Genomic DNA, 12,157 nt, shown 5'->3' on the forward strand with positions numbered 1-12,157 from the left:
TGCCCACCTCGGCAGCAACTTCAGCTGGAAACCCCAGATCGCAGCCTAGCCTTATAGCCAAACGAGTGCAGCTCCGTTTATCGGCCGGTACAACCTTGTTAGGATTGTAAAATGTAAACCGAAGGCGTTGCCGCGCGGACTCAGTACTCAGCTCGGACACTGAGAAAAAATATTTAACTATGGGTAAGGTGTCCAGGTGGGTTTAAAAAATACTAAAACGAATATTCAAAAACAAATCATTATTGTAAGTGTCCCCAAAATCTCGATCCAATAATTAAATGCAGCTCGAAAAGATTATTAGAATCATTAATACAACTTGTTTTTATTTATTTATCATTAAAAGTTGCAAACACTGGTTTCACCAATTTTAATCGTCAAGTTTAAAAATAAATCATACGATTTGTAATTGAAAAATGTATTTAATTCGGTTTATTTATGTGCAGCCTAGCTCAAGCTCCCCGAGTGATCGGCTGGCCAACCAACTGCATTTCGCTCGGCTGGCACACGCTCAAAGTGCCTCCATCCGCGTCCTCGTCTTCGTCCTCATCCGCGGTCATCGTTAATCGAAAACGGGCTGCGCCGTCGCCCTGCGGTTACGAGTGTCGCCAGGCCAAAACGAACCGCAGATTGCAGCGGAGGATGCAAAAGGGAGTGGTGCACGAAGAGGGGGAGCCACGAAGGGGCCTCCAAGCCTGGCCAACAACTGTGCGCGTGCGCAGAGCCGCCAACCTGGCAATGTGTTCATTTCGAGCCCATATTTCGTTTGGTCGGGCAGAAATTATGCCCGGTAGTCATGCAGCTCCAGCAACTCATGCAGCTATGCACTGTAAAATATTTTTAAATATATTTTTTGACTGAATTTGAATCAAAAATACCAATACATCCTAATACTTACGAGGAACTATCAGTGTAAATTTCAGGAACAAGTTAACAAAAGAGATTAAAAATTCGATTTGAATCGATGAATATCTGTTTTAATAATGAATCCTTTTTTCCTGTTTTGCAATTCGCTAGTGGAGCGAAATTAAAGCGAGTATTTGACTGACGGACTGACGCAGTCTCTCTGGTCAAAGTGAGTGACTAGTTGACTGCCAGACACGCGGCTTGATTGCACGCCTTGTCCACGTCTGCGTCCAGACTCACGTCCACATTCCCGTCCACGTCCACAACCCCACTCGCCTCAAATGTCCGCGGAAATGGGAATCTGGAATGGGCTGGGACCAGGCTAAAGGCATCGGCGGAATGGCCACTAAGCACCGAGTACTGGGCTTAGAAACGAAGGCAAATCAAAGTCAACCCAACGGACCGACACCCAACCGAGACGCAGCGGTCACACATTCGTCATGGAGGCTGCAAAGCCACAGTTGCAGTCAAAATAATAGCAACTACAAAAAAGTAAAATATTTTAATCTAAAATGTACAATATTGACATTAAAATATACGTAATTAGCAAACTATTTATCTCTACATATAATATTATTAAAAAACATTTATCACATTTTACTAGTACCAGATTTTTTAAAAAGAACCAATAAAAGGAATTAAGTATTTATTTACCAGAAGTGCTATTATTTTGTCCCCCACTGTTCTTGCATCTCCATCCGTGTAAACATGCACAATTCGCATTCGATTTTGATGCGTATTGATGGCTGCTCGACCAGCATGACTGACGCTAAGCAGCTCCGAGATTAATGGTTCCGAATTAGTCAGTGTCACTTATTGGAACGTTGAGCTCTCTCCCTCTGTCCCTCTTTCTCTGGCACTCTGAAAGGTAACACATGGGGGAAAAACGAGGAAAATGGAAAGAAAAAGGGGAAGTCCACGGCATTAGAAGCAGCTTAAGCGGACTCATTAGACCAACCGCTGAAGTCAAAATAAAAGTCAATTACAAATCAACACAATGAGTTTGTTCAATTGAAGGCAACGGATCATTGGGGAAGAAAAGCCCGAAAACAGAGAGAAAAATAAAAATTAATTTCAACATTGTGTTTACAATATCATCGATCAATAACTGTCAACACAGCGGTACAATATTTTGAGGCTAAAGTGCCCTAAGTTGGGGTATATCCAGTGGATTGAAAGGTGTGTTAATAGTTGGGAGGGAAATTAATTTAAAAAAATATATATACAGATGTAGTAATACATAAAATTTATAGAAAATTTTAAAATTGAGAAAGACTAAAGAAGTTTTGAATGAAGTCTAGGTAAACTTATGTAGAATCCTAAGAAAGGGCACAACGATTTCGATTACTCCCTTCCTTTTTTTTTGCTGCACCCATAATGTAATACAAATTACATTCCTTGTATTTATTTCTTTACCGATTCTTGGTGATTTTCGATTTAAGATTGCGGGCGATGAGAGTGGAGATGGGAGAAGCTGGAGACCACCTGGCGTCTGCAGACCCCGCTAATTGCATTGTGGGTACGCGGGGCACAAAGGAAAGTTGCCAGGTGATGATATCAGCATGATCAAGCACTTAAATAAGTACAAATGACGGCCCCCTTTTGAACATGGCTCCTGCCCCCGGCCCTCAGTTACTTGTGGATAGTAGGGAAAAGTTTACAATTTGTTGATTCAACGCGGCATGAAATCGGCTTGGAACTTTGTACAACTTTAATTAACCGATTTCTGCCGGCCCACGAAAGGGATGGGGGTAAAAGTCATAGAAATAAGTTAAATTACACTTAAGCCGATTAAAGTTCAGCTCGGTTTCGGCAAAGCGATTCGATTTGTCTCGTTTGGAAGGGCTAAGACCGCCGATTGCCGCTCGATCGCTCGGCGTCAGATGGTTCCACTCACAAAGTTCATTAAAAGTGACCAAGTTAATGCGCTGGGCAAACAGACATAAAACTGGAAACCCAGATACCGAAACTCAAGACCTGAACTCGTTCCATGCATACTTGAGCGATGATTTTTCCCAAAACCTTATTTTCAATTTACCAAAACAATTAACAACAAATTTTATTGGCTTTTAAGTTGAGCAAACACACTCGAAACAGTGAGCGCATCGTAAAACCGAGAATACTATACTATGTGTATCTCACAGAGTGCCGCTATTGATCCAGTGTTTGTCCAGCCCGAAGATTTGTTTGCCTTTCTGTTCTATTGAAGGTACGTGTGTATCTTTTAATTAACAGATCGGAACTGGGAACCATAAAACCGATGTAACCCAATCCGCTCTACCTATTTGATTTGTTTGATTGGCAAATCGCATGGAGAATGCGATTCTGGCCCACAAACTCCACAGCTTCATCGGTAAATCTTCGGATGGGCAAAGTAGGTGCCAGCTAGCATGTTGTTTTGCATGTCGAGGATGGGAGCTCCCATCCTTTTCTCTCCTTTCCATTCCTCCAGGCCGCTCCACGTGAGTCGGAATCGGAGTGGAGGCCTAGCCACTGCCACAATGTGCCATAAATTTATGACACTACTAAAAATAGTGGTGGTAAATGGTAGTCATGGAGTGCCGAGTCTGGAGTATCTGGCCATCTTCGTGCTCTTATGGCGGCTGTTACATTACGAGTATGTTGCCTTTGTTTCCACTGCGCATTACATGGCCAAACGTGGCGAATAATATGCAAGTGAAAATGCCATTTAAAAGCAGATAAATAAACTTAATGCGAACCAACGCCGCGGGAAGGGCTGAAAAGTGTCATTGCCGAGAATATTTATGTTGACTGCGGAGGGAGAGTGAAGGCAAGGAATATCCTGTGGCGCAGTTGGAAGGAGCCACTTGAGGAGCCCTCCACCGACGCCAATCCCTCACCCACATCACAGTCGACTTGGCCAAGTCTATCATTAGGCCCAGCTGAGAACCGTTAAGCCAGTTCTACAGGCCATCATCTCCTACCTGCGACCCCAGCAAATTGGCCCTTGCGTGCCATAAAATAGCGTCTGGCCAGCAGATATTCTCCTCTTTAACCTAAATGCTGCGTTTGCGATGCGCAAAGGAAGCTATAAATAACAATTAATTGTATTATTAAACTAATTCGAAGACGCAGCTCTTCGAGGACGAAAGGCCGTCAGTCATGCGATCTCGAAGCTGCCACATAAATTTTTGGTAGCCCCGCTTTTTAGCGAACTCGCCCGGCTAATTTACATTTCGCTGGTGGCTGGGGCAAAAGTAAAAGTACTCGAGACATCGAACGTCGTTTCTAAAAAATTGTGCCCCACGGCCAGAAGAGCCGGGACCCGGGCGCAGTTTTTGGAGCCAAGCATCCCGGGCCCAATCAATTATGGAATCAGTCAATGATCAGCAAGGAGCTCCCAACTGCCGACTGTCGACTGTCGACTGTCGACTGTCGACTGCCGCCTGCACGCAAAGGAAAAGGAAAAGGCAAATTCAAAGGAAAAGGCCCAAAGGAGTCGATGGTCCCTCGATGACCAAGACCCATCGACCATCGAGTGATGGCGCGAAAGTCGCAAAAAACCTGCACATAATGACAACAATTAACGCCCAAACTGTTGGGTCATTTATTTTGGTGCAAAACATATGGGGGGAATGGAAAGAGCAGGGAAAAAACAACGCATTATCGGTTTTGCATACTGTCATCTTAAGTTTTTTTACACACAAAACAAAGTTTGTACATATATGGTATATCTGATTGTAATATTTCCATTTTATTCAATTCACCAAGAACATTTTATGAAAGCAGCGCTTTAATGCTCTTCTCAATAAAGGGTTTAACATATTTCACATCCGTATAGACACCCGGATAGCGTTCGCTGGCGCAACCGATTCCAAAGGACACGATGCCGCAGACTTCTTTTCCATAGACCAAAGGACCTCCGGAATCGTAGGTGCAGGCATCCTTCTTTCCCAAAACTGAGGCGCAGAACATGCTGTTTGTTATTTCGGCTGCAGAAGAAATATTAGTTATTAACATAAGTTATTATGCATATTAGTTACTATGCATATTAGAATTAAGTTTCTTTGATATGGCTATGGTATTTTCACAAATCTTAAAGATATAAATTAAGGATTGCAATAATCTTTTGTATCAGCTATGTATGGTCGAAATTCACTCACTTGAATTTTTATAGATCTCGCGGCAGTGGATCTTGTTAACCACCGGCACTCTGACCGTGCGGAGCATCTGTTGCGGACCTTCCTCATCCACATCAGTCATGCCCCAGCCGGCAACCGCGAGGATTTTGCCAGGAGTCAAGGCTGTGGTACACAGTTTAAGCATACCGATGTTTTTGCCCACCATGGGATTTTCCAGCAGCATCACGGCCACGTCCATGTTCATGGTTTCCATCCGAAATGCACCGGACTTTATGATCGCCTTCACCCGACGACGCACTCCACGCTCGCTGAGCCTCGTGATTCCGCCATCCACTCTCCATCCTTCCTTGATGTCCCGGTTCTCGAAACAGTGGGCGGCCGACAGGACGATGACATCCCGGATCAATGTGCCGCCGCAAATAAAGAGGTCGAAGTAGCGCAATGCCACCAAGTATCCTCCCAATTTCTCGATTGTCGTCAAATCGCCACCAATTACGCGAGTTTGGTGTGCGGGACGCTTTACGATCTTGGCCAATTTTGACAGGTCGATGGTCTCATTGGTTTCTTGGGCGTGGACATCAAGCCAACACAAAGTTCCGACTAGCAAAGTGTAGAACAGAAGACGTTGCATTGCTGTTAGAGAATGGCTCCTAAGTTGATCTTAAAGGGTATCTAAAATTAACCGTATAAAATGTGTTTAAGCGAAGCCAATGCCTTTGATATTATACTTTTATTGGGATTTATTCAAAACGTCAATATCAACATCTGAATTCTCTTCCAATTCAACTAAAGTTCAACTTCTAAACGCACAAATAAGAACCCTTGAATATCCTTTGTGAATATTAAAAATAATAGCGACAAATTCTTAGTTTTTATACCCTTACAGAGGGCAGTCAGAAGCTTGCAACGCAGCGGAGGAGTCTCCTCAGACCCCATAAAGTATATATACATATATTCTTGATCAGCATCACGATCTGAATGAGCCATGGCAAAAATCCAAAAAGTGGTTTTTTAGAAAATGGCCTAAAAACAGCACTGGAAAACCCATAACATTTCTTAATGGATTCCGATTTTGGTTTTGTGTACCTCAAAATGCTTGTGACATAGAGTAGACATGATGACTGCTTCGGCTCGTCAAAGTTAGCTTCCTTTCTTCCTTTTAAACGAAATCGGACACATAAAACTATAATATTTAATTTTATTTTCTTTGGTTTTGTCTTTTGAGAGCTGTCAAGCACACGGTCTTTATAATGTAACAAAATATATACACATTTTAATAATCATTGGTTTCCAAAATGTGTTTTAAGCCGCGCCTTTTTTGTTTTTTGAAATTACCTGAAGTGCTTACGCTAAGCTGTCAAACACACGGTCTTCATAATGTAAACCAAATATATATTTTCAAAATTATTGGTTTCCGAGATGTGTTTCAAGCCGCGCCTTGGCCTAAAAAGACTAACCAAGCAGGTGCACAAGTGGATAGGTCGTCGGGAATATGGTTCTATAAGTAAGGCCTCAGGTATGGTCAAATATCACGAGCAGCCAGATAAGTCCGAAGGAGACCCCAAGCTGTATCGGACCTTGAGTTTATCAAATGGACTTCGGGCCATGCTCATATCCGATCCTTATATTGACAACCAAGTTTCCAGCGAGAGTTTGGGTTCTTCAGCGGAATCGTTTCATGGTAAATTGGCAGCCTGTGCAGTTCTCGTTGATGTTGGATCATTCAGTGAGCCGCGAGAATATCAGGGTCTAGCCCATTTTGTGGAGCACATGATGTTTATGGGATCCGAGAAGTTTCCTGTTGAGAATGAATTTGACTCGTTTGTTACTAAAAGCGGAGGCTTCAGTAATGCGCATACTGAGAACGAGGAGACGTGTTTCTACTTTGAAGTGGACGAATCTCATCTCGATAAGAGTATGGATATTTTTATGAATTTGATAAAGGCTCCCCTGATGCTGTCGGACTCCATGAATCGCGAACGCTCGGCCGTTCAGTCGGAATTCGAGCAGACTTTTATGAGCGATGATGTACGCAGAGATCAGATTTTGGCAAGCTTAGCAAGTGACGATTATCCACATGGCACTTTTAGCTGGGGTAACCTGAAGTCTCTTCAGGAGGGCGTTGATGACACCCAACTGCATCAGGCCCTTCACCTGTTCCGTCGCAACCATTACGGAGCCAATAGAATGATAGTGGCCATTCAGGCTCAGCTTTCCCTGGATGAACTTGAGGAATTGCTAGTCCGACATTGTGCGGATATTCCCAAAAGTCAGGAGAATGCAAGAGACTTGTCCAAGTTTAACTACCAAACAGCCTTTCGAGAGGAGTTCTTCAGAGATCTCTTCTTAGTTCAGCCAGTTGAAGATGTCTGCAAAGTTGAGTTCACTTGGGTCTTACCACCAATGAAGAAATTTTACCGCTGTAAGCCGGATTCCTTTCTGGCACAACTTATGGGTTATGAGGGAGTTGGCAGTCTGTGCTCTTATTTACGTCGACGTCTTTGGTGTATCAGCGTTATGGCTGGAGTTTCCGGAAGTAGTTTTGACTCAAACTCAATTTACTCTCTATTCACCATCTGCATATATCTTACTGACGATGGCTTCGATCACTTGGACAATGTCATGGAGGCCACATTTGCGTGGATTAGGCTTCTCATCAACAGTGATCGGCTGCCAACTTCCTATAGGGAATTTCAACAAATAGCGAACAATAATTTTCGGTTTCAAATCGAAATACCCTCCATTGACAATGTTCAAAGCATTGTTGAGAACCTCAATTACCTGCCATTCAAAGATGCCCTTACAGGACCGCAGATATATTTTCAATACGTTGAATCCGATATTCAGCTTTTAAGAGAGCAATTGAGTAAATTTAATTTTAACATCATGATCTCGTCCTATATACCATACGAACAGAATGAGTACGATCAGAAGGAACCATGGTTTGGAGCCCAATACAAGACCATTGCCATGCCACCAAAATGGATCAAATTGTGGCAGGAGCCAACTACTTTCAAGGAGCTACATTTCCCGGATCCCAATCCATTTGTGACCACTGACTTCACACTTCATTGGATCGAGGCGGGTAAGCCACATATTTCGAGAAGTCCGAAAGTTCTACTTAGAAATGATTTATGCGAGCTGTGGTTTCGGCAGGACAATGTCTTTCAACTTCCCAACGGGTATATCAACCTATACTTTATTACTCCTCTAGTTCGGGAAAGTGTCAAGCATTATATGCTCGGTGTTCTCTATACCTACTTGGTTGAATTTGCCATGGCTGAAGAGTTGTATCCCGCTTTGGAAGCAGGTTTGACTTATGGTCTTTATATCGGCGATAAAGGATTGGTCATGCGGGTCAGTGGCTACAATGAGAAACTTCCTCTTTTGGTGGAAATAATTCTGAACGTAATGCAAGCCGTAGATCTGGATGTGAATCAAGTAGCTTCATTTAAGGATCTCAAAAAGCGTCAAATATACAATGGTTTAATTAATGGCAGAACCCTGAATCTTGATTTGCGCCTTAGCGTGTTGGAAAATCAGCGTTTCACCATGATATCCAAATATGAGGCCATTGATGCTATTACAGTAGAAGACATAAAAAGCTTTAAAGATAATTTTCATAAGAAAATGTATGTTAAATGTCTGATACAAGGGAACTTCACTGAAGAGCAAGCCACAGAGCTAATGCAAAAAGTTCTTGACACTTACAACAGTGAAAAGATTGAAAACTTATCAGCTTTGGATAATAACATAGTGCAGTTGCCTCTAGGATCTTATTATTTGAGGGCAATGACTCTGAACGAGGATGATTCAAATACAATTATAACAAACTACTATCAGATAGGACCAAACGATCTGAAAGTGGAATGTTTGATGGATTTGGTAGAGTTGATCGTGGAGGAACCATTGTTCAATCAATTGCGGACTCAAGAACAGTTGGGCTATAGCCTTGGAATAAGTCAGAGAATCGGTTATGGTGTAATTGCTTTTTTAATCTTCATCGTCACTCAAGAGACCAAGCACAAAGCTGATTTCGTAGAGCAACGTATCGAAGCCTTCAGATCTCGAATGTCGGAACTTGTATCACAAATGAGCGAAGAAGATTTCAATGATATTCGAGAAATTCTGATTAGTTCTAAAAAATTGGGAGACACCAGCTTGGATGAAGAGGTCATGCGGAATTGGAGTGAAATTGTCACCATGGAGTATTTCTTCAATCGCATGGAGATGCAAATACAAACCCTGAACAGGTTAACAAAGGACGACGTTTTGAATTTCCTAAAGGACTACGACAAAAATAATTTAAGGAAACTTTCCGTGCAAGTTGTGGGAAATCAATTGTTGCCTTCAGATTCAAAATCCACAGATAACTTAGAATACGAAAGTCGCCCTGGATCTTTGTCAGATTTATTAGATGATGAGCAAAACATTTCCAATCATCAGATTTCAAATAAACCAATAGCCGAGAAGATCAAGATTGAGTTTTTAGGAAAAAGCGATGACCCCTCAAATATTAGGGACATTTCGGCCTTTAAAAAATCCCTCTATGTCTATCCGTTGTTCAACACAAATCCAAACCTTGCTAATAAATCTTAAAAATTATACAAAGTCTTAGACATAAATTTGTAGGCTAGAAACTTTCAAAAAAGTTCCAGAAACAAGGTCCTTGTTGCACAAAGATATTTTTCCTACATCCTTGCCCCTCAGGGGAGACTCAAGCAGTATCACTACCACGTCCAGGTGCAAGTCGTCCTTCCGGAACTTTTTTGACATCATGAAAATTGTACAATTAACTGGTAGCAAATATATTTAACCGTAAAGAAACCTTATAATGCGAGACAAATTCAGTTATTAATAAATGGTAATAGTTTATTTTCTCTACATGATTCAAAGAATTTGTTTAAAGATTTGCAAGCAACTCCTTCATGGACTTTTCGATAAAGGGCTTCACGTAATTAATGTCCGTATAGACGCCAGGATAACGTACGCTGGCACATCCGATTCCAAAGGATACGATGCCGCAGACCTGCTTTTTGTAAACCAACGGACCTCCGGAGTCGAAAGTACAGGCATCTTTTTTCCCCAACGATCCGGCGCAAAGCATGCTGTCTGTTAGTATCACTACGCAGAAAGAAAAATATTAATATTTCAATTAAAATGGACATACTATAAAAATAAAACATTTGTCAAAATCGTGGAAATATGGTTTCTAAAATAAATGTGGTTTGATGTCAGTTGAATGAAACTTAGAAACTCTAATTTTAAATTTAAATTTTAAGAAAGAGACTTTAATAAACTCACAACTACTTGGGTGATAGGCAGTACGACACCTTTCCTTGTCTATAAACGGCACCACGGCGGAATGCAGCAAATTATTTGCACCACTGACGTTTACATTGGTCATGCCCCAGCCCGAAACCACCAACTCCAGTCCGGGCTTCAGGTTAGTGGAGCACAGAGACAGCTTTCCGATACCCTTGCCTCTCATGGGGCTTTTTAGCCGAACCAGTGCCACATCCATGTGCGTGTCATTTTCCCGAAACTCAGCGGATCTGAAGATATCCCTGAACTCACGTTCGATACCCACTTCACTCAGCTTGGAGATACCGCCAGCCGCTATCCATTCGTTGGTTTTCGGTCGGTTCCGGAAGCAATGTGCCGCAGTCAGGACAATAAGATCATGAAGAAGTGTTCCACCGCAGATGAATTTCTTTTCGTATCGCAAAGACATCAAGTAGCCACCAAGCTTTTCATTGGTGGTTACATAACCACCAATAACTCTTGGTTTAAGGACGGAGGGCAACACTAACTCGATCAACGTATCCACATCGATGGTAATGTTGGTATCCTGGCCATGGACGGGAATAGAATACAAAGCAGCAGTCAGCAAACAACAGATCAGAACCTTATGCATTGCATATACGAAATGTAACATAATAACTTGTAACAAAAACATTTAAATTGTTACAAATATATTTACCCGTAAAGAAACCTTATAATGCGAGACAAATTCAGTTATTAATAAATGGTAATAGTTTATTTTCTCTACATGATTCAAAGAATTTGTTTAAAGATTTGCAAGCAACTCCTTCATAGACTTTTCGATAAAGGGCTTCACGTAATTAATGTCCGTATAGACGCCAGGGTAACGTTCGCTGGCACATCCGAGTCCAAAGGATACGATGCCGCAGACCTGCTTTTTGTAAACCAACGGACCGCCGGAGTCGAAAGTGCATGCATCTTTTTTCCCCTTCAATCCGGCGCAAAACATGCTGTCTGTTAATGTCACTACGCAGAAGGAAAAATATTAATAGTTCAGTTAAAATGGGCATAATATAATAAAAACTTTTGTCATAATAGTGCACATATTGTTTTTAAAATGCAGGTGCTTTTACGTTCAAAAAGAAAGCTATTATACTTTGACATTTAACATTAAACTACGAGCAACGATTATTTTAAATGTAACCTTTAGGAAAGAGACTTTAGTAAACTCACCAGTAGGGTGATAGGCACTACGACATTTTCTCCTGTCTATAACCGGCACTACGGCTGTGTGCAGCAAATTATGTGCACCACTGGCGTTTTCATGGGTCATCCCCCAGCCCGAAACCACCAACTCAAGTCCGCGCTTCAGGGTGGTGGAGCACAGGGACAGCTTTCCGATACCCTTGCCTTTCATGGGGCTTTTTAGCCGAACCAGCGCCACATCCATGTGCATGGTATCTTCCCGAAACTCAGCGGATCTGACGATATCCCTGAACTCACGTTGGATACCCGCTTCACTTAGCTTGGAGGTTCCGCCGGCCGCTATCCATTCGTTCGTTTTTGGACGACCCAGGAAGCAATGTGCCGCAGTCAGGACAATAAGATCGTGAATAAGTGTTCCCCCGCAGACGAATTCCTTGAAATATCGCAAAGACATTAAGTAGCCGCCAAGCTTTTCATTTGTGGTTACATGACCACCAACGACTCGCGTTTGAAATACGGAAGGCAGTACTATCTTGGCCAGCTTATCCACATCGATGGTGGTATTAACTTTCTGGGCAAGGACATCTATTCTGAACAGAGTGGCGACCAACAAGCAAAAGGCCAGTAGGCGTTGCATTGCATATGAGGAGTGAAGAGCTCTATCCCAAGACAAAACGATT

The 12,157-nt window shown here is 42.3% G+C and overlaps 4 protein-coding genes across 4 annotated transcripts; 1 reads left to right on the forward strand and 3 right to left on the reverse strand.

Moving 5' to 3' along the window:
* Nucleotides 1–4,588: 4,588 nt before the first annotated feature.
* LOC108093043 (seminase-like) lies at nucleotides 4,589–5,652 on the reverse strand. The gene is made up of 2 exons (XM_017192951.2): nucleotides 5,028–5,652; nucleotides 4,589–4,856 (listed from the first exon to the last, which is right to left on the reverse strand). The coding sequence occupies exons 1-2, from the start codon at nucleotides 5,635–5,637 to the stop codon at nucleotides 4,642–4,644; spliced, it is 825 nt and encodes a 274-aa protein (XP_017048440.1). The 5' UTR covers nucleotides 5,638–5,652; the 3' UTR covers nucleotides 4,589–4,641.
* Nucleotides 5,653–6,221: 569 nt separating this feature from the next.
* Nucleotides 6,222–9,617, forward strand: LOC108093222 (nardilysin). The gene has a single exon (XM_017193193.1). It carries the CDS (start codon nucleotides 6,426–6,428, stop codon nucleotides 9,603–9,605), a length of 3,180 nt encoding a protein of 1,059 aa, XP_017048682.1. The 5' UTR covers nucleotides 6,222–6,425; the 3' UTR covers nucleotides 9,606–9,617.
* Nucleotides 9,618–9,852: 235 nt separating this feature from the next.
* Nucleotides 9,853–10,960, reverse strand: LOC108093223 (seminase-like). Its single transcript, XM_017193194.1, has 2 exons — nucleotides 10,311–10,960; nucleotides 9,853–10,130 (listed from the first exon to the last, which is right to left on the reverse strand). Exons 1-2 carry the CDS (start codon nucleotides 10,942–10,944, stop codon nucleotides 9,910–9,912), a joined length of 855 nt encoding a protein of 284 aa, XP_017048683.1. The 5' UTR covers nucleotides 10,945–10,960; the 3' UTR covers nucleotides 9,853–9,909.
* A 59-nt stretch (nucleotides 10,961–11,019) lies between these two features.
* LOC108093225 (seminase-like) lies at nucleotides 11,020–12,138 on the reverse strand. The gene is made up of 2 exons (XM_017193195.1): nucleotides 11,505–12,138; nucleotides 11,020–11,297 (listed from the first exon to the last, which is right to left on the reverse strand). The coding sequence occupies exons 1-2, from the start codon at nucleotides 12,112–12,114 to the stop codon at nucleotides 11,077–11,079; spliced, it is 831 nt and encodes a 276-aa protein (XP_017048684.1). The 5' UTR covers nucleotides 12,115–12,138; the 3' UTR covers nucleotides 11,020–11,076.
* Between the last annotated feature and the right edge of the window lie 19 nt (nucleotides 12,139–12,157).

The sequence above is a fragment of the Drosophila ficusphila genome, unplaced genomic scaffold (genome assembly GCF_018152265.1).
Source record: "Drosophila ficusphila isolate 14025-0441.05 unplaced genomic scaffold, ASM1815226v1 contig_106, whole genome shotgun sequence".
In the NCBI taxonomy this organism is placed as follows: Eukaryota; Metazoa; Arthropoda; class Insecta; order Diptera; family Drosophilidae; genus Drosophila; species Drosophila ficusphila.

What these genes read in the sequence shown, in the direction of transcription:
- LOC108093043 (XM_017192951.2), bottom strand. Translation starts at nt 5,637, where the DNA reads ATGCAACGTCTTCTGTTCTACACTTTGCTAGTCGGAACTTTGTGTTGG. An exon ending in CGAGATCTATAAAAATTCAA is followed by an intron (nt 4,857 to 5,027) that starts GTGAGTGAATTT and finishes TTTCTTCTGCAG; the next exon opens with CCGAAATAACAAACAGCATG.
- LOC108093222 (XM_017193193.1), top strand. Translation starts at nt 6,426, where the DNA reads ATGTGTTTCAAGCCGCGCCTTGGCCTAAAAAGACTAACCAAGCAGGTG.
- LOC108093223 (XM_017193194.1), bottom strand. Translation starts at nt 10,944, where the DNA reads ATGTTACATTTCGTATATGCAATGCATAAGGTTCTGATCTGTTGTTTG. An exon ending in TGCCTATCACCCAAGTAGTT is followed by an intron (nt 10,131 to 10,310) that starts GTGAGTTTATTA and finishes CTTTCTGCGTAG; the next exon opens with TGATACTAACAGACAGCATG.
- LOC108093225 (XM_017193195.1), bottom strand. Translation starts at nt 12,114, where the DNA reads ATGCAACGCCTACTGGCCTTTTGCTTGTTGGTCGCCACTCTGTTCAGA. An exon ending in TAGTGCCTATCACCCTACTG is followed by an intron (nt 11,298 to 11,504) that starts GTGAGTTTACTA and finishes CCTTCTGCGTAG; the next exon opens with TGACATTAACAGACAGCATG.